The sequence below is a fragment of the Salminus brasiliensis genome, chromosome 24, assembly GCF_030463535.1.
Source record: "Salminus brasiliensis chromosome 24, fSalBra1.hap2, whole genome shotgun sequence".
NCBI lineage: Eukaryota > Metazoa > Chordata > Actinopteri > Characiformes > Bryconidae > Salminus > Salminus brasiliensis.
In genome coordinates, this window is record NC_132901.1 from 16491186 (window position 1) to 16516185 (window position 25000).

Genomic DNA, 25000 nt, shown 5'->3' on the forward strand with positions numbered 1-25000 from the left:
TAAAATGTGCAGGGGTAGGTATCAGAAAATAGGTGGCAATACTGAAAAAAATGTGCATATATTGATTTTATTTTTATTTGTTTTTTATTTATGTAAAGTGTCAGTAGTGTCCAGGAGTGACAATACTGTGGGACGTTACATCTGACCTGACCTAAGTCGATATGAAGGTAGATCAGAATTATAGCAGTGTGTGCAAGTATGTGTGTGTGTGTGTGTGGAATAGAATTCATTTAAATAAAATTAGCATACAGGCAAATTAAACATGAGGTTTTTAGTTTGAACTGCTGTAAATGTGCATAATCACACTTGGTCTGGAGGTCCAATGCAAATACAAAATCCATCCAAGCTATCATCCAGATTAGCGTGGACATGAATAACACTCACGATTACCGATCAGCCACAAGCCACATTAAGCCTAATACTGTGCAGGTCCCCCTCAAACTACTAAAACAGCTCTGACCCGTCAAGGCATGGACTCCACAAAGCCTCTTAATGGCATCATGTGGTATCTGGCACCGAGAGCAGCAGTGCCTTTAAGTTGTGAGGTGGGGCTTCTATGGATTACATCAATGAGCCTTAGGTGGCCATGACCCCGTCATCCTATTTTGGAGCTCTTTTGGTAGGTCTTGACCATTGCCTACCGGGAACACCCCCAAGACCTGCCTGATATATTGAAGATATTCTGACCCAGTTGCCTTGCTATCACAATCCCCCAACATCCCATATGTCCCCTTTTTTTATAAATAAATAAATAAATAATAAATGAATAAATAGATAAAAGAAAAAATACAGTCACCCTAACTTACAGTACTGTTACAGTATCAAAATCAGCATCTACTCTACCAAGGGTTAACTGATAGATCAGTATCAGTTCTGCAATCAAATGAAGTAAGGGCAATTGTAACACACACACACACACACACACATAAACAAACAGACACACACAACAACAACAACAAAGAAGTCTGTGTTTAATTCTGTGGGCTTCTAGCTAACAGATAGCTCTTTAATTAGCAGCTCTGAAGCAGAGTAATGGAAATCGAACTTCTCTCTCTCTCCTCCTTTTTCATCTATTCTCTCTCTGTCTGTCTCTCTCATTCACTTGTTTCTCACATACACACAACAAAAAGATGAAAACAAAGGGGAAATCAGGGTGCCATGCCTGCTATCAGCTATACTTAGACGCTGATGAAGGTGTAAAGGCTACAGGATGCTAATGCTGCATTCATGTGATGTCAGGTCGTTATTATACACAGACAGTCCACTATTCATGTCCAGTCCAGTTAATTAATGCATTTAGCTACTCTAAGTTGCACCCTTTGCTGACACAAACGTGCAAATGCACACATACAGCTTGTCTAGTCCTTGTAGAGAAGTACTGCCAATAGAGTAGGATTTTCTTGAGCAGATAAACATGCATGAATCTAGTGGCACCATGCCTAATGCCAGGCGTGGGGTAGAGGGCTATAAAGCATTGAGCTGTGGAGCAGTGGAATGATGTCTTCTTTGGAATGACGGTTGGTGCTCCATCCAACACTTTTGGGATGAGTTGGGGATGAGGTGGGGTAAATCATGCAACATCCAGACCTCACTAATGCTTTAAGCATTACATGCTATCAAGCCCTCCCAGCAAAACAGTGAATGAGCAGGTGTCCCAATACTTTTGTCTAAATAGTGCATTTATAATCTGGGCATAAGTGTCATACCATATACTTTTAAAGGGTTCTTCAAGGGCCGTTCAGTAAAAGCACTCTACAAACCCACTGAATGCCTAATTGCTTAAATGCTGTTATTGTGTGTTACTGGTCAGTGCTGTTTTTCCCCGTCCGCGGTACACAGTGATGTCATTAAATGTCAGACAGCATTCAGAGGAGGGTAAAAGCCAAAAATGCTTCAATCAAGACTTACAAAGAAACAAGAACTGTCTCTTGTGAACGATACGACACGATAGATTGTGCGTAATTTGATCAAGAAGACCCCAAAAGAGGGACTCACTGTTGTGTCCAGTGCACAGGTGGCCACACACACACACACACTGGAGAAACGCTTGAGACTGCCAACTGTTTTTCCTTCAGAAATATGATGGATAGGTCTCTCGCTTTTTCCCCACCCCCTCTCTCATGCACACACACACTACATTGCAGTGTTTTGACTAACCCTATCCCCGGCATGATTAACCCCCTTACAGCTGCCAGATAACATTACAGAGTGGAACAGCTGGTGAGAAAGGAGAGAAAGGAGACAGACAGAGAGGGATCGAAATAAAAGACAGAAAGAACACAAAGACACAAAGAGACAGAAATGCAAAAGCTTAAGAAAGAAAGATCTTAACTTAGAGAAACTGATAAAGAAAAAAAGAGAAACAAAATGAACAAGTTAATAAAGACATAAAGAAAAAGAGACGGAAGAGAAGGCAGAAAAGGAAGGGAAACAAAGACAGAAAGAAAAGAAGAATAAAAGAAAGAAAAGACAAATGAATAAATTAAATAAGAAACAAAGAATTAAAAGAAAAAAGAGAAAATAAGAATTATTTCTAATTTCTCTTTATTTTCTATTCTTTCTTTCTTTCTAATTTTATTTCTTTTTTCCAAAATTTCTTTCTTTTTTTCTTTATAATGTTATTTTTTTCCATTCTTAATTTCTTTCGTTCTTTCTTAATAATTTCATTTCTATTTTCTTTCTTTCTTAATTTCTTCTTTTTGTCTTTGAAGGAGAGAGGCTGGTTAGAGGTGGTGTATGAGAGACTGATATTAGTGAAGATGAAAGTGCATGGAGATGGAGATGTTCCTCTCCTCTAAGATTTAAAGACCTGCTCATCAATTCCACCCCTGTCGATCCGCAGACCTGCCTTTCACAAAAAAAGACATCTGAAATGAGGTAGAACGAACCCCTCATCGCATGAGCAGAGAGAGAGAAAGATATATATATATAGATAGATCTATATATATATATATATATATATATATATATATATATATATATATATATATATATAGAGAGAGAGAGAGAGAGAGAGGTGATAAGGATTAATAAAGGTTTTGTTTTGTGTGAAATGGTGGAGATATATGTTTAATCTCCCACACTGGCCACTTTATTAGAAACCCCTACACTCAAATAGGACAGAAATACACTGACTGACAAGTTGCTACCTCATGGCATCTATAAGTGTGTGTATGTGTCTGTGTGCGTCTGAATGTCTGCATGTGTGTGTGTGTCTTAAAAACAAACAAACAAACAAACAAACAAAAAACACAAAATAAAAACAGGGAGAGCCAAAGAGCAAAAGAGAGAGAGAGAGAGAGAGAACGAGAGAGAGGGAGAGAGAGAGAGAGAGAGAGAGAGAAATATATGAATAGTTGTACTCACTCTCTGCATGTGTGAGCAGCAGCAGTGTAGTCAGAAGTAGCAGGGTTGGTGGTGTGTGTGGCATCGTTTGGGGCGACATGCTGCAGCACAAACCCACACACGCACACACACACTCACACACACACACTCAGTGCTGGAGTCTCCTACAGTCTAGTCACAACCTGCAGAGAGAGAGAGAGAGAAAGAGAGAGAGACAGTTAGGTTGCAGTGAATACATGAAAAACATTGGGACAGATATTTTGTTGTGCATTGCTCTCTCTAACACACACACACACACACACACACACACACACACACACACACACTTTCTGGTCTTCACCAACCAGTGAAGCCTCCAAGGATAATTATCTCTCCTTCTTCATTACTGTGGGGTTTTACAGCACTAACAGTTCTATCACAGCTTTATGGCTGCTTTATCACTCTTCTCCTTCTAGCCAGTCTGCTCTTCACTCAGCTTCAGGTTAGCGTCAAGCTCTGAGAGCAAAATAAAAGGTTACAGCTAAAGAGTCCAAAGGCAATAAAGTCATCATGCACATCACACACATCAGCTTTACTGCCACACTCATCTCGGCACCGTTACCATTTTAAAGCTATGTGAGATAAAATGGGACGGACTGTGAACGAGGCCAAAACCAGCGCCAATAGTTCCCAAACACACCAGATACTGACCACTGTGCTGACACCTAATACATGCTGTATAGCTGCATATACACAGAATAAAGTAAAGAGAGGAAGCAAAGGGAATTGACAAGGAAGGGAAGGGAAGAAAAGGAAAGGAAAGGGAAGGGGGTGGCAATAAAGGGAAGGGAAGTCGAATGGGAGGGACAAGGGGAAAAAGAAGAAAAGGGAAGGGAATAGAAGAGTAGGGAAAGTCAAAGAGACAGGAAGGAAATGGAAGTGAAGGGAAGTCGAAAGAAAAGAAGGAAACTGAAGGGAAGGAAAGGGGAAAGGGAAATAGAAGGGAAGGGGAGGGAAGGAACAGGTAGAGGGGAGAAGGAAAAATAAGAGATAGGAGAGGAGGAAGTAGATGGGACAGAAAGGGAAGATAAGTGAAGGGAATGGGTGGAAAGGAAAAGGACAGAAAGAGAGGAGAAGGAAACAGAAGGACAGAAAAGGAAAGGGACAGGACAAGATGGGAAGGGATGAGAAGGGAAGGAAAGGGGAATGAAAAGGTCTAGGAAGGAAATGAAAGCAAGGGAAGGGAAGGTAAGAAGAGAAAATAGAAAAATAAAGTAAAAAAGACAAGAAGACAGAAGGGAAGAGTTGAAAAGGAAAGAGAAGAAAAGAAAGGTCAAACAATAAAAGGACATGATCTGCTGTCTAAGTCTCTCTAAAATCTGAATCCGTAAAATGCTTGGGTGCTGTTTGTGTATATCCTGTGTCTATAGGCTGTAATTCGGTGTGTATTTAACACTGTGTGTGTGTGTCTGTGTGTGTGTGTGTGTGTCTGTGTGTGTATGCAGGTCAGGTTTTGCCTGCCGGGTAAGCGGTGTTTAAAAGCAGCGCTGCTTTATTCGCTCTAAAGCTGTGTAATATTTTCTCTGCTAATTATGATCAGCTACATTTCCATAATACCACATTAGGAATATGAATATTAGAGTGTGCAGCTCTTTTATCCCTCTATTCCCCTCTCTCTCCCTCTCCTTCTCTTGGCGTCCTCCATCACCGTGCCCTCTCTCTCTCTCTCTCTCTCCCTCCCTCTCTCCACCTCTACCTCACATGCTGATTCAGATAAACAAGGCCATCTGCACATTGTGTAACAGAGGGAGAGGAGGAGAGAGGAGAGAAGAGGAAAGAAAAAGACGAAATAATACGAGAGAAGAGTAAATAACATGAGGAAATAAACAATGAGGAGGATGTAACAGAAGATAAGACAGGAGAAGAGTATATAAGAGAAGAAAACAGGAGAAGAAATAAGCGAAGAGAAGTAATATAGAGGGAAGAGAAAAAAGCAGGGCAAACAGAAAAAATAGAAGGAGAGAAGAGAAGAGAAAAGAAGAGAAGAGAAGAGAAAAGAAGAGAAGAGAGAAGAAGAGAAAAGAGGAAAATAGAAGAGAAGAGAAGAGAAGGAAAGAGAAGAGGAGAGGAGAGAAGAGAAGAGAAGATAAGAGAAGAGGAGAGAAGAGAAGATAAGAGAAGAGAAGAGGAAAGAAGAGAAGAAGAGAGAAGAGAAGGGAAGAGAAGAGAAGAGAAAAGAGGACAAGAGAAGAGAAGAGGAGAGAAGAGAAGAGAAAAGAGGAGAAGAGAAGAGAAGAGAAGAGGAGAGAAGAGAAGAGGAGAAGAGGAGAGAAGACAAGATAAGAGAAGAGGAGAGAAGAGAAGAGAAGAGAAGAGGAGAGAAGAGAATAGAAAAGAGGAGAGAAGAGAAGAGAAAAGAGGAGAAGAGGAGAGAAGAGAAGATAAGAAAAGAGGAAAGAAGAGGGTAGAAGAGAAGGGAAGGGAAGAGAAGAGAAGAGAAAATAGGTGAAGAAGAGAGAAGATAAGATAAGAGAAGAGAAGAGAAAATAGGTGAAGAAGAGAGAAGATAAGAGAAGAGAAGAGAAAAGAAGAGAAGAGAAGAGAAAAGAGGAGAAGAGAAGAGAAGAGAAGAGAAAAGAAGAGAAGAGGAGAGAAGAGAAAATAGGTGAAGAAGAGAGAAGATAAGAGAAGAGAAGAGAAGAGAAGAGAAAAGAAGAGAAGAGAAGAGAAGAGAAAAGAGGAGAAGAGAAGAGAAGAGAAGAGAAGAGAAAAGAAGAGAAGAGAAGAGAAAAGAGGAGAAGAGAAGAGAAGAGAAGAGAAGAGAAGAGAAAAGAAGAGAAGAGAAGAGAAGAGAAGAGAAAAGAGGAGAAGAGAAGAGAAGAGAAGAGAAAAGAGGAGAAGAGAAGAGAAGAGAAGAGAAGAGAAGAGAAGAGAAGAGAAAAGAGGAGAAGAGAAGAAAAAAGAAGAGAGGAGAAGAGAAGATGAGAAAAGAGGAGAAGGTGAAAAGGGAGAACTACAGCAGAGGACATGAGAGAAGAGTCTGCACAAATGAAAAAGCAGTGAATGAATGAATAACAGTGGTCTGTGCATATGAAGGACTGCTTAGTAAACATATGAAAGAGGGAGATAGTGGGTGAATCCTGGAAAGAAAAGCCCATGACTCCTATATCAACAGAAGTAACTGTTTGTGCGTGTGTGTGTGTGTGTGTGTGTGTGTGTGTGTGTGTATTTGTGTGTGCGGAAGTCCAGGCTGGCTCCAAGCTATAGCCTGTGGAGTGATGTCACGCACAACGGTTTCCTTCATCCATCTGTGATACCTCTCTCTCTCTCTCTCTCTCTCTACCTCTCTCTCTCTCTCAATTCAGTTGGAATAAATTCTATTTGCTTTGATTTAGATCTCACATTAATATAGTGTGCTGTTCCTCACTGTCTCTCAGAGTTCTTAAACTGTGATTAGGCCTTTTTACAAAATTATTCAATATTTACTTCTAGATGTCTCATGGGTTTGGCTTGGTAGTAAAAAGGGACCCTCTGTCTGACCCTCACCTGTTACCTTTATTATCCTGCTTTGCCATGCCCTGTACCCCACCAATGGCAATGTCCTGTGCCCCACGTTAAATGGGCCAAAACCTCACTTTCATACAGGGAAAGAGGTGGATTAACACTAACTGAACTGAATCTTTATTTTGTGGGTTTATTCTGCTTTTATTTCCCATCAAAGTTTCATGAGGTGCTGATTTTCAGCCTTAGGTAAATGTAGTGTATTAGGGCGTTTCTCAGAATGAAAATATTTGTTGTTGTTGTTTTTTAGGAAGATTATGACTTGGGTTTTGTCCAGATTCACTATCAGGGCCCAGGTCTGACAGTACTGCTCCAGCAGGTCCAGCTGCTGCTGTAACCCTTACTCTGTAGGAGACATCAGCACAAGGTCATCTGTGTAAAGCTGGAATTTCACTTCTGTATTGTTTAAGGTCCAGAGTCTAAGAACTGTAGATTTCAGTTCCAGAAGCATAGCTAACTGCTTTATATAAATATTGAAGAGGGTTGGACTCAAGTTGCAGAATGGATATTCCCATCCCAACTGAGGATATCCCATCATAGGAACTGTCAACCCATTATTTTCTCAAAAAACAAAAGTTCTCTATAATAATTTTTCATGTTCGAATGATGCGCACGTCATTCTGACAGATACTGCAGTCCCTACAATTGATATTCCAATGGCAATGGTGGATATTCCCACCCTAAAAGTAGTAAAAAATATTCCATCATAGAACGATTTTAGACATTCTTATGGCAATTGTGGATATTCCTATCCTGACTGAGAATATCCTGTCATAGGAACTGACTTTCACTATCAACTCATTGTTTATTTAAAACAAGCACTCTATAATGATTTATAGTGTCATATAATTCACACAGTCATTCTAATAAATATTCCCACCCCTACAATAAATATTCCCATTGCAATGGTGGATATTTCCACTTCAACTGAACTTATTCCGTCATACGTACAAACTTTTACTGGCAACATATTGTTTACTTACAAAATAAAAGCTCTCTATGATCATTTTTTAATGTTTATATAATTAATACAGTTATTCTGATGGGTACTGCAATCCATATGATGGATATTTCAATGGCAATGGTGCATATTTCTATCCCAAATGAGGATATTCCATCATAGTAAGATTTTCACAGTAAATACAATGTTTCCATAAAAAAAAAGCAAGCGTTTCCCCTTTACCAGAATATTGGAAGTCATCCAGCTTGAAGAACCAGGTTAAAGAGTTCTAGTACGTTCCTTTGCAGTTCAGAGGAGCTGTTCTTCAGCGGCTTGGTCCTGAATCTGTCAGGACTACAGGCTTTCTCAGTTTTTAGAGGGTTTGTTCACTCTCTCTCTCTCATTTTTCTTCACATTTATTATCTCTGTTTCATATCCTTGGCCTGGGTCGGTGGCATACATAGAATCAGTGTGTGTGTGTGTGTGTGTGTGTGTGTGTGTGTGTGTTATATTTGAGCCTAATTAAAACAGGTAGGCCTTTGTTCTGTAGTGTTATTCAAAGCCTTTCACTGATAGCATCCTGCATTATTGAACAAAGGCACACAACGCACACACACCTATACACACACATACACACGCACAGTGGCTTAATTAAAGAAAGAGAGTGAGAGCGAGAGCGTGAGAGTGCAAAAGAGAGAGGGAGGATAGATATCTATGCGTCTCGTCCGATTCTTATCTGCCGCTGATGCTGAGAAAGAGGGATGGATCCTTTGTTATAGTAAAAGATTCCCATTACAACATTTCCCCCATAACACACACACACACACACACACACACACACACACACACACACATACACACATACTGACACTTGGTTTCCGCTAGCAACACCCAGTGCCAGAAATCTGACACATAAGTAATGCTGAGGGTCTGTGATGCTGACAGACCATTTGTAAATAAAGTAGAAAATGGCACCTCATCTCCTTCTACTGTTCCTAATGTGACAGAGAGACGAGAGAGACAGAGAGAGCGAGAGAGAGAGAGAGAGAGAGAGAGAGAGAGAGAGAGAGAGAGAGAGAGAGAGAAAGAAAGAGAGCAAATATACAGAGAATAAGGTAAAGAAGATAGATAGGGAAAAAAAAGAGAAAAATGGGAATACTGGGAATATTGGGAATTGAATCTGGAGCCTCAGTCTTTTCAACACTCATTCAGAAGAAGGCTGGACAATATACTACTGTTAATCAGTACTGCAACAATGCCATTCACAATACATGCCTGATATACAGCATGTGGTATGTAAATGAGGCTCTTTGGTCAGTGAGGTCAGCAATAATGAGGTCAGGTGCTGATTTTGGATGGTTAGTAATAAACATCTTCCTCATCATCCCACAGGAGCTGGATGGAGCTTCATCACTCCAGAGAACTAGGACCTGGACGATGTGAACAACAGCAGTGCCTTGCTGATTGATTTGATTGACAGTTCCGCTCTGTCACAAGTCTCGAACTCAAATAAACAGCCTTAAATAATACAAGTATTGTTGAGGATGGAGAACCTCCTATTCCCAGACTCCTGACCATGGAGGACTGTGGTGTTTATTATTTAGTCTCTTTACAAGCAGCCAGTTAGACAGTTGCCCCACTTTGGACATATGGGACCATCTCCATATCTGTGTCCAAGAAAGAACGGAACGGTAAACTTTCTCAGAACTGTGTTTTTATGTGTTGTAATTTCACAGCTCTAGAGTGGCCCTACGGTCTAACTGCTGCTCATCAATAGAGAGGAGATCATCACTGCCACTCTGGGCCGGAATGCTACTACTGCACTGTGTAACTTTGGGGGAGCTGCTCAAGAACGCTAGAACTGCCTAATACTGGGTAACCCGTGTTATATTTTTGTGCAGTGAATTACACTCCACTATTGTAGGGGGAGCTCAGGAGCAAAAAATAACCTACCGGTGAAGCTGCTTTAAGCATTATAGTGTTTTTTGTGTTCAGATACTCCTGCTATTACTGGGACAACTGGAATGGGACCAGCTCAACAGTCAAGGGATCATGATCCCAGCCAAAACTTTTCAAAGCTGGTAAAATAAACATTGAAATATGCAGGAATGTATGTGTGTGTACAAAGCCTGCGGGGGCTTCATTTAACACACACATACACTCGCACAGCATGTCACGGTCTAAGATGTAGATGCATTCAGATTTAAACAGATGCATGAACAAATGCGTGTGTAAGCAGAACCTACACACACATACACTTGTCATGGTGTAAGTCAGTGTGACAGGACGTGAGCTTTGAATCTGGCTGACCCTGTTTTACATGACACTTGAGCATCAGCACTTTGTCATCATCATCATCATCATCATCATCATCATCTCTCTCTCTGTCTCTGTCCCTTTCATTTATCTTTCTGTCTCTTCCTTCTCGCTCTACCTATCTATCTTTACTCTCTCTCTATCCTAGATCCTAGATCTATGCATCTATCTGTCTGTCCGTCCAGCCATCTGTCAGTCTGCACTATTTGTCTAAAAGTTTGTGGACACCCCTTTTAATGAACACATTCGGCTACTTTAGGCTGCACTCATTGTTGGCACCCATGTGTAAATATGCACACACACACACACACACACACACACACACACACACACACACTGCTTGACCTGTCCCTGTATAGAGGTACTGCCAATAGAATAAGACTCTCTGGAGCAGATAAACATGAACCTATTGGCACCATGCCTAATCCCAGGCGTGGGCTAGAGGGGTACAAAGCCCCCCGCCAGCATTGAGCTGTGAAGCAGTGGAACTGTGTTCTCTGGAATGCTGATTGGTGCTCCATCCAATACTTTTGGGAAGAGCTGGGAAGTTGGGGATGAGGTAAGGTGGTGATCATCCAACATCCTGACCTCACTAAAGCCCTTGCTGCTGAATACAATCAAATCCTCTCAGCAGTGCTTCAGAATCTGGTAGAAAGACTTCTCTGAACAGTTGAGACAGTTGTTCCAACAAAAGCTGGCTCATTTTAATATTTAGAAATGTTCTTGATTTCAGTAGAAACATTCAATGAACCGGGTGTCCCAATACTTTTGCCCATATAGTGTCTCTTTATTCTCTCTCTGCTTTCTGTCTTCATTCTTTATCTTCTTTATTCTTCATTCTCTCTGTTACTCTTGTGCACGGCTATAGCTGTGTGTGTGTGTCTGTGTGTGTGTGTGTGTGTGTGTGTGTAATAGCAGTAGTGAAGCATGGCTAAGCTTTGGTCTCTAGTGTGATGAGTGTGATATTACATAAAGCGTGTCACTAACTCAGCTTACACACACACACACACACACACACACACACACAATGCATCTGTTAGTAGTCTGGCTTAGAAAGGCTTAATTTCACCCTCATTATTTATTTACCTTTTTATGTAAAGAACAGTATGAACAAATCACTGCATTAAAGCCATGGTTGGCGTATTTTTTTGGACCCCCCCACTCATACTCATAGTGTAGTCATCCCTATGTGGTCAGTAGCAGTCTATATTGTGGTGTAGCTGCCTGGCCTCAGTGTTGATGGCTGTAAGAACAAGTTACTACTGTATTTGCTGCTGAGTCTGGCATTATTTGGGCTGAATGCTACAGCGTCCACTCTTACGCTAATACAGAATTATGCCATCAGTGTTTTTGAAGAGGGCAGTTGTTTGTATGAAGATTGTTACAACAATGTTAACTGGCAGTAGCTCTAGTAGCTCACTGTTTCACGCGGAAGTGACCATTCTTGGTTCTGGTCCTGGAGGGCCAGATTTCTGCACAGTTCTGTGCTCTTCCTGCTTAAGCACACCTGATTCAACTCACCTGTTGATTAGCAGGTTTAGTGGGTCTGTTAGAGCAGAGAAATCGTTGGCCACCGTTGCCCACCATTGCCCACCCCTGCAAATTCACTGTGAAGGCCTCTGTTTGAGCAATGTCAACCTAAATAGAGTAACTACAACTTTAGTTAATTTAAGCTTAGAGGATTTGAGTTAGTACATTTGATTTCCTCAAGCCATTTGATTTCAGACAACGCATCAGGTTTTACAGTGTCCACCAATTAGCATGGTGCTAACTGCATGGCTAAATCTTCTTAAATTCCACTCTGGTCTCTAACAGACCTGCTTTTGTGCTTTCTGGGTCTTTGTTTTCTCTCTGTCTGTATTATTCACTGCCTTTTCTCTCCTTTGCTCTCTCTGTCAAATCAGTTCAATTCAGTATTGATTTCCTGGCATCAGAGGAAGTCTATTACAATTTAAACCTCTCTCTATCTTTTCTGTTTTCTCTCCTTCTTTCGCTCACTCTTACTTCGGCTCTCCCTCCTTCTCTATTCCTTTCCTTTGTTGCTGTCTTCCTTCTCCCTCTCTTCCTTTCTTCGCTCTTCTCTGCTCTTACTCACTCTCTCTTCCTCTCTGTCTCTTCCCGTCTTTTTTGGTTTATCTCCTTTCTCTTAATCCATCCCCCATCGATCTCCCTCTTTCCATTTCCTTCTTTCTCTCCTTGCCTCAACACTGCTGTACTCTCTCTCTCTCTTTCCCCATCACTCAGTATTGTCCCTCACTCCCACACAGCGGAAATGCCCAAGTGTCTTTGACCCTAGATCAGCTTCCTCCATCCCCATCCTGGTCGTCATCACCTTGAGGGCACACTTTAAATTCTGACCTTCCGAAGTCTCTGTGCACGCTAAACTCGGAGGGAGGGATGAGGGAAGACTGGCTATTCCTCCATCCCGCGGGGGTTGGAGATTAGCCCCTCTAAATCCAGTGCCCGAGTCCCTCAACTGTAGCCAAGGTTACCAGCCAAAACCCATCTCCTTGGCAAACGCAGCATGCCAGCGGTCAGACCGGATGCTAGGAGCTTAGCAAGCTAGCTGCTAAATGCTAACCAACAAGCCAAAAGCCCAAAGCTCCCCATGGCAACGGGAAATTAATGCCTCTGAAAGAGTTTTTACACCAAACAGTCATGAAAACACTGCCTGATGCCCAAGACACTGTTATTGCTGCTTTTGGACAAATGTTTTGGGACACCTGCTCATTCATCAATGCATGATCAGGGTGTTGGATGATCACCACCCCTACCTCATCTGCAACTCCTCAACCCATCCTAAAAGTACTGGATGGAGCAGCATTCCTTAAAAGAACCATCAGTGGTTCCTGACTCATTTCCTACTGTTATAACATAGTTACCGATTAATAATCCATACGATCAAAGTCACAGAGCATAAGGGGTCAATTAATTTTTGCTTTTTTTATGTTTATTTGCCCAATATTTGCCCAATTACTCTTTATGTACTGAGCTCATATGAAACTTATTCAATACTGGAAAAAAGAACATAAAATGTAAAAAAACACATTGTATGTACCTTTTATACCCTACATTTTTTTCATTTATGTTTGGTATATTAAAATAAATAAAGAATATTTAAGCTCTAAATTTGCAGATTTCTTCCCTTATTCTCAAACAGAAAATCAACAACACATGTAGTTTGGACAGGGGTGCGCAGGAGACTGTACATGCCCTCACGCATACATAGAAAAACACATATGTAGGAATACATATGTAGGAATACAAGTCCCCCCCCCCCCCCCCCACACACACACACATAGACTAAAACACTCCAGCATTCCTCCAGTTATTTAAACACTAATTGGGTGTGATATACCCACAGCTAAATGTCATAAAAAAAAAGATGCCTGTCATCATTCAGCTCCTGGGTACGATGTCTCCAGATAAGTGTGTGTGTGGATGTGTGTGTGCTGTTCCAGGTCAGTGTAATGTCGGATGCAGGGCAATTGAGGCCGCTGGTGTGGTAATGTGTTTTGAGAGGGGTGGATGCCTCTGGCCCATGTAGTCTACAAAAGACGAGTAACTGTGTCGTCTGAAAACTGTGAAGGATCATGGGAAATTGAGTTTTAATTAGACACTGGTTGGTTGGTTTAAGTCCTTTCTGGTGTGATGTGTGAGGCAGCTTTGGCCTAAAGGTTCGAGCTTGGGACAGAAAAATCACTGGGTTAAGGCTGAGGTGCCTTCCAATGGCTCCCTGGGTGCTGGGGTGGCTCCGGTGTGTGTTATCGGTGCCCTAATTACGTGTGTGTCTATATGTTCAAATGTTTGTGGACATCCCTTCTAATGAATGCAATCAACTACTTTAAGTTACACCAATTGCTAACTCAGATACACACACACACACACACACACACACACACACATACAGCTTATTTTGTCCCTGTAGAGAAGTAGTGTCAATAGAATAGGACTCTCTGGAGCAGGTAAACATGGACCTATTGACACCATGCCTAATGCTAGGCTGGTACTAGAGGAGTATAAAGCCCCCCAGCATTGAATTGTGTTCTCTGGAATGATGGGACTCCATCCAATACTTTTGGGAGAAGTTGGGGAGTTGAGAATGAGGCGGGTGGTGTTCTTCCAACATTCTGACTTTACTAACATTCTTGTTAGGTCTAATCCTGACAGCAATGCTCCAAAATCTAGTAGCCTACCCTGGAGAGTACGGATCAAATGGTTCTTCTACTCTACAACCCTGTTGTAGAGCCAACTTTGCTTTGAGGCCGTTCAATCCCCAGAAATAACCAAAAAATAAACTAACTGAATGTTTATAGTGCTTAGACTGCAATGTGGACTGGATTAAAGTGTGGAAAAAGTCTCAGGATTTCCTAGAAAACTGCAGCAGTAATGTGTGTTTGTGTGTGTTTGGAGAAAGCTAGACCCTCCACAAACCAGCTCTCAGTCTCTCATTAGAGTCAGTACATTACATCTCAGTAAACTGAGCAGAAATGCGAGCAGATTCAAAACAAACAGTATCAAACAGAAAAATCCACCAAAGGGACGTCTGTCTGCGGATCAGATGAAATGTCTCTGATGATGTTTCTGCCAAGTCACGCTCTGAAACACTAACCTGCTGCCAAAAACCAGCACACACACACGCTAAATATTATCACAGGCATCGCACACACACATCCCACCCCCTCTCGCCCCACGCGCACACACATACACACTCACTGCTGAGCCTTATTGCTTGTGATCACACATTGTCTGAGGATCACAGCTGAAGGCGGCGGAAAGTTGCTGAATCAGGGTTTTTCACACTGAGGGAAGGAAAGGTGAACACATTCTCCCTGGCCTCTCCCAGCGATCTTATTAAATCAAAGTAAAGGACTGAAAAGGAAGGGGAAAAAAGTCGGCTAGTAGGCCTGAAACAAATTCCATTCAATTGGAGGGTCATTTTTTTAAAGGGCCTATTTCACACCAAAAAGACCTCACATTGTTTGAAACAAACAAAATTGAGTTTTGTGTAGCGTGAAAAACTCCATACACAGAACCTGAAGTTGCAAAAACATCCTGTATTAAATTCAATGTTTTTTTGTGATGCCAAAAAAATCCAACATATTTCCATACTGTATATCCATCTATTTGGCCTACAGTAGCTTAGCCTTACCCATTCATGCGGAAGTTATGGGCAATTCCCATGTTGTGGCTAATGTGTTGCTAGGGCCCCGTTTACACCTGGTCATTTCATGACCAATCGACATAAAAATGCAAGTGTAAACGCACCCAAGACTCCAGAAGCCAGCAACTGAAATACTACTAATAACTGCCATGAAATGGACAAATGTGCATATTTGGCCCCACCCAGCCATTGAATTTCATTCTGACTAACCAGAACCAGAGACGCATTTGGCAAGAGGCTAAAATCTTATCAGGATACAATCCAGATACTAAATACTGTCTAAATGGTTTCTATGAGATTGTAAGGCAGTTCCTATACTGATGCAAAGCGGTTGCTATGGTATCCCAGGTGGTTGCTAAGGGGTTGCTAGGCACTTGCAATGCTTTTCTTCCTATAGTCATTTCTATACTGATGCAAAGCGGTTGCTATGGTATCCCAGGTGGTTGCCAAGGGGTTGCTAGGCAGTTGCTATGCTGTTCTGTCTAAAGTCATTCCAATAGTGCTGCAAAACGGTTGCTATGGTCTCCCAGGTGGTTGCTAAAGGGTTGACTATATTTAGTTCTAACATTCTAACATTTCAAAGAATGCTTTGAGGAATGTGTGGTTATGTATATTACACTGTGTAGGGTGATTAGCAGGAGTGTAGTGTATAGTATAGAGTGTATATAATGCAGTATAGTATATAGTATAGATCATATAGTATAGTGTATAGTGCAGAATGTGTAGTATTCTAGCCTATACAGTATAATATAGAAAGTACAAGATAGTATTAAGATAGCGTATGGAAAATATAGCATATGGCATATAGCAAATATAGCATAGTATCTGATATATGTACTATACTAATGATAATGTTTTTTAGGGAAATATGTGTGTTTGTATATATTACACTGTATAGGATGATTCCCTCTAGCTTCTTCCGCAGCTGGCCAGTACACAGCATTTCTCAGTCAAATGAACGAGGTTTGTATATATATTTACGTATGAACACACACAGGTGCACACACACCCAGGTGCAGGCACAGCGGGTAAACATCCAAAACCAATGTCTTCAGCGTCAGGTTTGTGTTATAATGTGGTTTTATTATCTATGCACACACACACATACTCACACACGCACACAAACAGGGTTGCACAGCAGTGCGGTCCAATAAACTACGGCAGTGTGCATGTGTTTGCGATTGGAATTATGAAGATAAGACGCCAACGCTGATCATCTCTGCAGCAGCCTTTAGTAAACACCCATGCAGAGGAACATGGAAAGCCCACATCCACACACCCATACACAGTAGCCTGCGCGCGTGTGAGTATGTGTGTCTGTGTGTGTGAGCTATGACTGCGTCTCTTCATTCTGACACTGCATAATTACCTATCCATTCTCCCTAATGGAGCGTTTCATTATGGCCCTGCCACTGCAGCCAGTTTCCACTACACAGGAAAAATCACACACAGCACAACACACACTGCGGATACACAGCCAAAACAGCCTCGGTGGCGTATTAGCTCACATGAATGAGAAAATACACTGAAAATAAATCCGGACCTGATTTGGGTAAAATATGCATAATCTGTCCAATATGGATATAATATAGCAAAGACCTCATATTGCACAGAAAGTATAGAACCTGCAGTGAAGACCAAAGTAGAGAAAATGTTGTATAGTGTGTAGAACAGTATGCACAACAGCATACGGTATAAGGAGCACAGTAAAAGGTATATAGTACAGTTTAGTATAGTGTAGTACATAGTATAAATCATATAGTGCAGTACAGAATGTATCAGTTTAGGTATATATTCATATTTATATATTATCTGTCAAATATGGATATCATATCACAATAACATCATATAGTGTAGTATATCATATAGTATAGTATAGTATATAATGTAGAACCTTCAGTAAAGAATACAGTAGAAAATAGTATAGACAACAATTCAGTGGTTGGTGTGCCGCAACAGATAACACCACTACCTGCCAGTGAGCTACCACACCATGTGGGAGACTGGGGTTCGATTCCCGGTCTGGATCACTATGCTGCGCTACACCAATAAGAGTCCTTGGGCAAGACTCCTAACACTATATGGCCCACCTCTGTAATACGAGTAACCTTGTAAGTCGCTCTGGATAAGAGCGTCTGCCAAATGCCATAAATGTAATGTAATGTAAATTCAGGCCGGGTTTAAGTATAGTGTAGCATAGCAGGTATTGTATATAGTACAGCACAGTATATACTCCACATTAAAAGTATATATATATATATATATATATATATATATATATATATATATATATATAAATAAAATACTGCATTATAGTGTAATTCTGCATTATAGTATTGTATAGTATATAGTACAAAGCATATATATATATATATATATATATATATAATTTTTTTTAATCAAAAGCAGTTTATCTGGGGGAAAAAATGGAGCGATGGAGCCCAAATTTAGGAGTATCCGCTCTTAAGTTTACCCCTAAACTTTTTGTTTGGCTTGGCAGCGGCTGCTTCCTTCCCGACTAGCCTAGCGAGGAATTAATGAACTCTGTCTTGTTTGGAATTACACAGCCGCGCGTTATGATGTATTGCCTTTCAAACGTCCCCCTTTGTCTCGGCTCGGGAGGGAGAAAAAAAAGCATCATTGTTGCGAGATCTGTTCCTTCTTTCACAGCTCCTGCAGCGCAGCAGAGGAAATTAGCCTCCAGTGCTATTGTGGCTATGCAAATCCCACTCAGGTTCTGTAAACAAAATGGCAAACGGCTGGCTAGCCCACCCCAATGTACCACATTAGCTGTGGATATGCTTGCTCCTGCTCCGGTTTAAGCTATGAACCAGGTATGGAACATGTACGCTAATTAGCCTTTTGCATCTGTCTTTGACTGTGATTATTTAAGCGACACATACAACTGACATGTACACAATATAACCATGTACACAAAGGCTTTCATAACAACCAACACAATCACTTATGAAGGCTTATTTCAACAAGTGTCAAATATCATGGCACTCGCTGAGGTGAAATGACTCCAGATGTGACTGTTCAAGCCTTTATGAAGGTTTATGACATCATTATGTTATGTTATCATTAACAGCTTATGTAGGAGTCATGTAGTCTTATGAATGCTGCTTTACAGAGGGGTTACCCTCATTTTATTGTGCATATGAAAAAAATCAAAAAAAGACAGAGACTTTAAGAGTCCACACCAGGCTGGCATCAATTTGAGAGATGTTCAGTGTTCAGCATTACTGAGCGATGTTAACAACTCACTGTACTGAACATTTAACGCCTACTACAGCTGAACTCAGCAAGGTGTGAATTTAGACCTTGCCGCGATGAGGTATTTAGGGACATTTAGAGACAGTTTAAATGTTAATATGATTAATAAAAAAAAAATACAATTTTAAATAGTCAGAAAATGCTTCATTTGCTAATATTCCAAATGTTACTCTGATAAAAAATGATAGTAAATGTTACTAAAATAAAATGTGGCAGGCCCCGAGTGGTCCAGCGGACTAAGGTGCTGTCACTATAATCAGAGGATCGATGGTTTGAATGAATCCCAGTCATGCTGCTCGCCATTGGCAGCCGAGACCCAGAGAGAGCACAATCGGCCTTGCTCTCTCCAGGGTGGGTAGATGGTGGTCTCTTCCCACATCGCTTCGCTGCGTGGTTCATCGAAGCCCGGATAGGGGACGCTTCCCTCCAGGCGTGTTGGGTGCCCCGTGATGTTGCATTGGCGGCCATTCAAAAAATGAACAGCATGTATGATTTCCTCCATTAGCATTTCAATACCACTGGTATAATGATCCATTACACTTTAGCTCAGCTTTAACGTAAACCCCATAATGTTCCAAATTGACCCTGGAAGAAACACCTTTTTTCTCTGCGAAGTGCTCTAAAACCACCCGCTGTGTGTGCATCGTACAGTCAGCATCACACTGTAACCCTTGGAATTGATTCATTGATCAGAACTGATGTGCTACATACTCATGTACGACATATCACCGCTAGCAGACAGCAGTCAAAACACAGCCATTAGCTCCAGCACTACATGATTCACTTGTGTGAGACACCAGGCTCTCATCAGCGCTCCAGATTTCTGTCAAATCTTTCAGCGGCGCTAACAAAAGCTGCGGGGTGCGCTAATGGCGCTAACAGTTTCTCCTGTCAGTGTTATCGTGGCATCGTCAACGCGAGCGCCGGAGATTCTCAGCTGAAGTGACAGAAACAAATTGTCAGAAAGACACACAAAGGAGAAGGAGAGCGAGAGGAGAAATGTATCTCCGTTATCAGACACAGAAAAGGGAGAGCGCAATTATCACAGACAAACGGCGGCAGGGATCTTTAGCGAAGGTTCTGCAGCAGAGCGCACGCTTTAATCTCCCACTCAAACGGGTTAAGGATGGAGAGTGAGTCTGAGAGTAAAATGCTTCAAAATCAAAAAAAAAGAATAAGTCATTCACAAGCAAACCCCAGTTCAGTTTTCCAAATAAAGGCTATCATTAGGGCTTTTGCTTCGTGCAGTTTTCCCTACTGAAAAAGAACCTGCTTAGGCAAGTAAGGACGACACTGACCAGCACTGTAGTTTTGCTGGTGATCAGCTATGCTGGTCTACGCTCTTTTTTAGCAGGATTGCAACAGCCTTTGTATCCGACTTTAGCCAAAACTACAGTTCTTGTAAATGCATTCAGCTACTTGAAGTTGCACCCATTGCTGAGGCAGATGTGCAAATGCACGCACAAACAGTCTGCCTAATCGCTGTAGAGAAGTACTGATAATAGCTTGATAGCTAAAGGGGTATAAAGCCCCCCAGGATTAAGCTGTGAGGCAGTGGAATGACTTGAAATGATATTTGATATTTGGGATGAGGTGGTATGCTGATCATCCAACATCTGGACCTTTAATAACACTCTTGTCGCTGAATGCAATCAAATCCTTACAGCAATGCTTTGAAATTGCTCCTTTTTTTTTTTCAATAACCTTGATTTCTGAAGAAACAATGAATGAGCAGGTGTCCCAATACTTCTGTCCATATTGCATAACTTGTTTGGAAAACCAGCCATAAAACTGACATTTACATTTTTGTAACTAACTCTCATTTTATGTTTGATAGCTATCAATAGTAACACCCTATCAACCATGTTGGATACCACAGCAACCACCTGGGATTTCATAACATCCTCTTAGCAACTATATTGGACTGCAATGGCCTACAACACACTAGCAACTGTCTGGGATACCTTTACAACCAGCAAACACCTGTGATATGGAAATACCCTAGCAACCACCTTAAACTATTCTAAACCGCCATAGCAGCCACCCTAATGCACTAAAACCATGTGAAAACACACCAGCAAATCTGCAAATTGCTTGAACGCCACAATCCCTGTGCAATGCAATGATTCTCCCTCTATAATGCTGCTTTATTGGATTTACCAATTATGCTAATGAAGTTGAAGCAAATGAAAGAATAATAAAATAAGACAATAGGCATTTTCAAGTTAGTGTGGAGTCATTTTTAGAGCCTTTCCCTCTCTCTCTCTCTCTCTCTCTCTCTCTCTCAGCCCTGTGTTGTGTTAGCAGAATACACACGTAGCCTCCAGTTTGCTCATGAACAATTTGACCTGATTTCAGGCCTGGCTGCCTTCACCACTCTCTCTCTCTCTCTCTCTCTCTCTCACTCTCTTTCGCTTCTCATCTTCAGCCTCTCTATCTATCTCTCTATCTCTTTCTCTTTCCTCTCTCGCTCGTCTTCACCTCCATTTCCAATCTATCTTCTCCTTCGCTCATCGACGTGTACTCTCACTCTCATGCTCTTTCTCTCAATTCAATCAACCGCCCATCTTACACAGACATCCACTTTCTCCTTTTCTCTCTCTAGCGCTCTCTCTCTCTCACTCACACTATATATATATATATATATATATATATATATATATATATATATATATATATATATATGCATCCATATTTATAATTCTCTTCACGTCTCCTTTCTTTTCAGCTCTCTCCTTCTCTCTCACCCCTTGCTATCGCTGGCTCTCACACCCTCTTCTTAATCTCCTCTCTCTCTTTTTCGCTCGCTCTCTCTGAACAGCTGCTGGCCAATTCCACTCCTGCTATGGAAATGTCAGTGTGCTGTTATCAGGGGAAGGCCGAGAGGTGCAGGAGGTCAGCCTGAGCCTGTTTAGAACAGTCTGATTGGGGTGTCAGTCAGTGCAGGCCGTGGGGACCAAAAATACAGAAACACCCTTCCCCCCAAATCCAGTTAGCAACTGCGCACACACAGCATGGTTAATCTCCATAGAAAAGCATTGGCGGTTAAATTCGAAAAGCATTCGAAGCATCTCGATATTAGGCAGGTGGCCTAAGGTTACTGAGGAGCCTAAGGTCAACATGCCCTCAGCATTGATTTGTGGGGTTGTGGAATTGTAGAACTGTGTTCTCTGGAGTGATATGTTTGGGATGAGAACTAAATCACTTAACATCAGTACCTGACCTCACTGAGGCTGAATGCAATCAAATCCTCACAGAAATGTCCCAAAATCTAGTACATTTCCGGTGGTTACTACAGAGTGAGTGTAGTAAGACCGAGTCAAGGCAGAGGTCTAAATTGAACGAGACCAAGTAAAGAGCAAGACAAGTCATGAGTCAACATGAGAACAAATTGATTAAGACTGAGCCTGAACGACGGTTAGACTGAGTCAAGGCTGAGCCCCAATGAGTGTGAGTCCAAGGCCAAATCTAAATGGCAGCAAGAGTAAACCAAGGCCAAGTTCAAATAAGAGCAAGACCAAGTCAAGATTGAGCCAAAATGAGAATGAGACTGAGTCAAAACCATTGAGACTGAGCCAAATCGACATTGGGACTGAGCCAAGACTATTCCTACATAAATGCAGGACCAAATAAAGACCAAACCTAAATGACAACTAGGCCAAATCAAGACCAAATTCATATGAGACTAAGACCAAGTTAAAACCGAGTCCAAATGAGAACGAGACCTTTAAGACTAAGCCCAAATAACATTGAGACTGAGTAAAGACTGAGCCTAAATGAGTGTGAGACAAAATTAAGACCAAATCTAAATGAGAACAAGACCAAGTCAAGACCAAGTTCACGTAAGAGCAAGACCAAGTTAAAACCTAGTCCAAATGAGAATGAGACATTTAAGACTAAGACCAAATGACAGTGAGACTGAGTTAAGACTGAGATCAAATGAGTGCAAGACAAAATTAAGACCAGGCATGAACAAGAAGGAGACCAATTTAAGCCCAGGCTTAAATGAGAACAAGACTGAGCCTAAGACTGAATGAGGCTGAGACTGAATTAAGACCTAAATGAGCCTAAATGTCAATAAAGTTAAATGAGAGCAAGATCTTCTTCACGGTTTCTGTCTTTTGGGTGGGTTTTACACTGCTTGTGATTCCCTTTTGTAATACTGTTACGTATTTTTCAGGTCAGATGAGGTAGTCTTTACAGGATACAGCCTGTCAGGATTTAAGATTAAAAAAATAGCTAGCGGAGGCAAGCAAGGACAGCAGGAACACACCCGTGACAATTTATCAACTCTCTGCTGTTTACACAAGGAAGCTAGCCTTTGTTGATCGGGATTAGAAGAAGCGTAGCCTGGAGCTGAAGAAATCCACATGCTAACCGATGCTAATCCAGCGGTTCCTAACCTTCCTGGAGAGCTCAGTTCCCTCATAAAACCTGACATACAAGATCCAGCCTTCTGAAGACGCTTGTTTGAAAGGTCAGCAAGGTTAGAGGAGGGTTGGTTAAGCTGTATTAGTCATTGTGTGCCAGTATTATTACGTTATTATACTACAGTACTGATAATTATTGAGATTCCTGTAGATGAAGAACTTCAAGATGTGTTTATATATTTAAATTTATATATTAATGCCTTGTGTATTAAGTAGGTCCCCCTTATACAGCCCCAGCAGATCTGGCCATTCGAGCCATGGACTTCTCAAGACCTCTGATGGCATCCTGTAGTATTTGGTACCAAGTTGTTACCAGCAGATCCATTAGCAGAGCCTTAATTGCACATGACTGAGTTGCTGGTTCACTGTTTGTCCTTTCTTGGAGAACTTTAGGTAGGTACTGACCACTGCATAACCAGAAAAACCCTACAAGACCTGACTCAGTTGTCTAGCCATCACAATTTGGTTCTACTCAAAGTGGCAGTAGAGTCTTATGCTTGCCCATTTCTCCTGCTTTTAACACCTTCATCACCTTCAAGCATTAACTGCTCACTTGGCAATTGACAATGACCAGTGTTTTTCACTGCACCTGTCAGTGGTACTAATGTTATGGCTGATCAGTGTATGTTTATGTCGTATAACATTGTAAAAAGGTGAACCTGTTAACAAGGCTTCAACCTCAGTGCATTTCCCTTATTTGAGCAAACTTAAAGTAACGGAAAATGGAGATTCTAGTCTAGTTTAACGTTCATGGAGATTGAAGCGAGAAGAAGAGACATGCAGAAAAGACGACGAAGCGACGGCGTGTCAGGAAGGCAACGGAAAACATGTTTGTGTCAAACTGACAACTTGGGCTTATGTGGAATGAGCAGGGCTTGATTTTTTTCCCCTTTTTTTGCGCCAGTAAAATGGGGAGCAGGACTTATTCAGTTATTCACTTCACTGCGTCTTTCGCTTTGACAAAAGGGCATTAAAATGCCACATCAGCGCTAAGCACCCAAGCATTTTCATAAACGCTCACCCTCTCTCTCTAGCTCTCTCTCTTTATCACAGCTCTCTCGTTTCCTTCTTTCAGTCTCTTTCTTGATTTTTCTTGCCCCCTCTCTCTTGTCCCCACTGTGCCGGATTATAAATGCTTAGCGCTCGCTTTTTCCCGGGCCTGGGCTGCTTAGTTGGTGACCAGGCAGGTTCGTTTTCAAAAAAGGGCCCTTCATCTCAACACAATGGTTCTTGCACTTACAGGAAAAAAAATAAATAAGTCAAATAAAACCTCTTTCCGAGATTCCTCCACCCCGAGCGCTCCACTTTGATTTTACCTCTACGTCCGTCATTCGCTCTCAATGAGCTATAGAGCGTGTGGCGCCGGCCGATTCGTTCCACAACCGCGCTGAAAGATAAACGGCAATGTGTTGTTGAATGCAAGCCTGTTCAGGTCAAATTGCCCAAGCACTGAAGCTGGCGGATTTATCAGGTCGTTTTATTGTCAAAAATGCAATTGACAAAGCCACGGGATTCGCTCTGTTCCCAGGCGTAAAAATAAATAATAATAATAATAATAATAATAATAATAAAACACATTGCTGATTTCAAATCAGAGCCATAAGCAACACTTTAGTGCATCTTCTGCTTTACAAGGGAATTTTACTACATTTTAAAACTTATATACAAGATGTAAACAAAGTTCCTTATAGAGAAGTCAGAAATGTTCAACTGTTCACAGTGGTGGTGAATGGAACCAGATGTCTGAAAAGTTTAATGCCTTTAAAAGCTCCCTCACAGTCAGTTTTTACACCAAATGTTTGTGAGATAAAATAGAACCCAAGGAAAACTTTGATTACGTCACAACCACGACTTCTACAGACGTTTGGAGAAATTGATCAAGTTCCCCTTTAAAGTTTACTCAAAAATCAAGATGTTTTTTTTTTTTTTTTGTTATACATAAAATATACATATTGGACATCTAATATTTGGTTACATTACCATTAGCTA

The 25000-nt window shown here is 41.3% G+C and overlaps 1 protein-coding gene across 34 annotated transcripts in view; it reads right to left on the bottom strand.

Moving 5' to 3' along the window:
- ptprda (protein tyrosine phosphatase receptor type Da) overlaps positions 1-25000 on the bottom strand; it is a 617722-nt gene that overhangs the window by 179957 nt on the left and 412765 nt on the right. For all 34 annotated transcript variants that reach the window (XM_072669660.1, XM_072669680.1, XM_072669689.1 and 31 more), the window contains one exon: positions 3367-3527. In XM_072669660.1, coding sequence (XP_072525761.1) covers positions 3367-3445 — 79 coding nt within the window. In that variant the 5' untranslated portion in view covers positions 3446-3527. The remainder of the gene's footprint in view (positions 1-3366; positions 3528-25000) is intronic.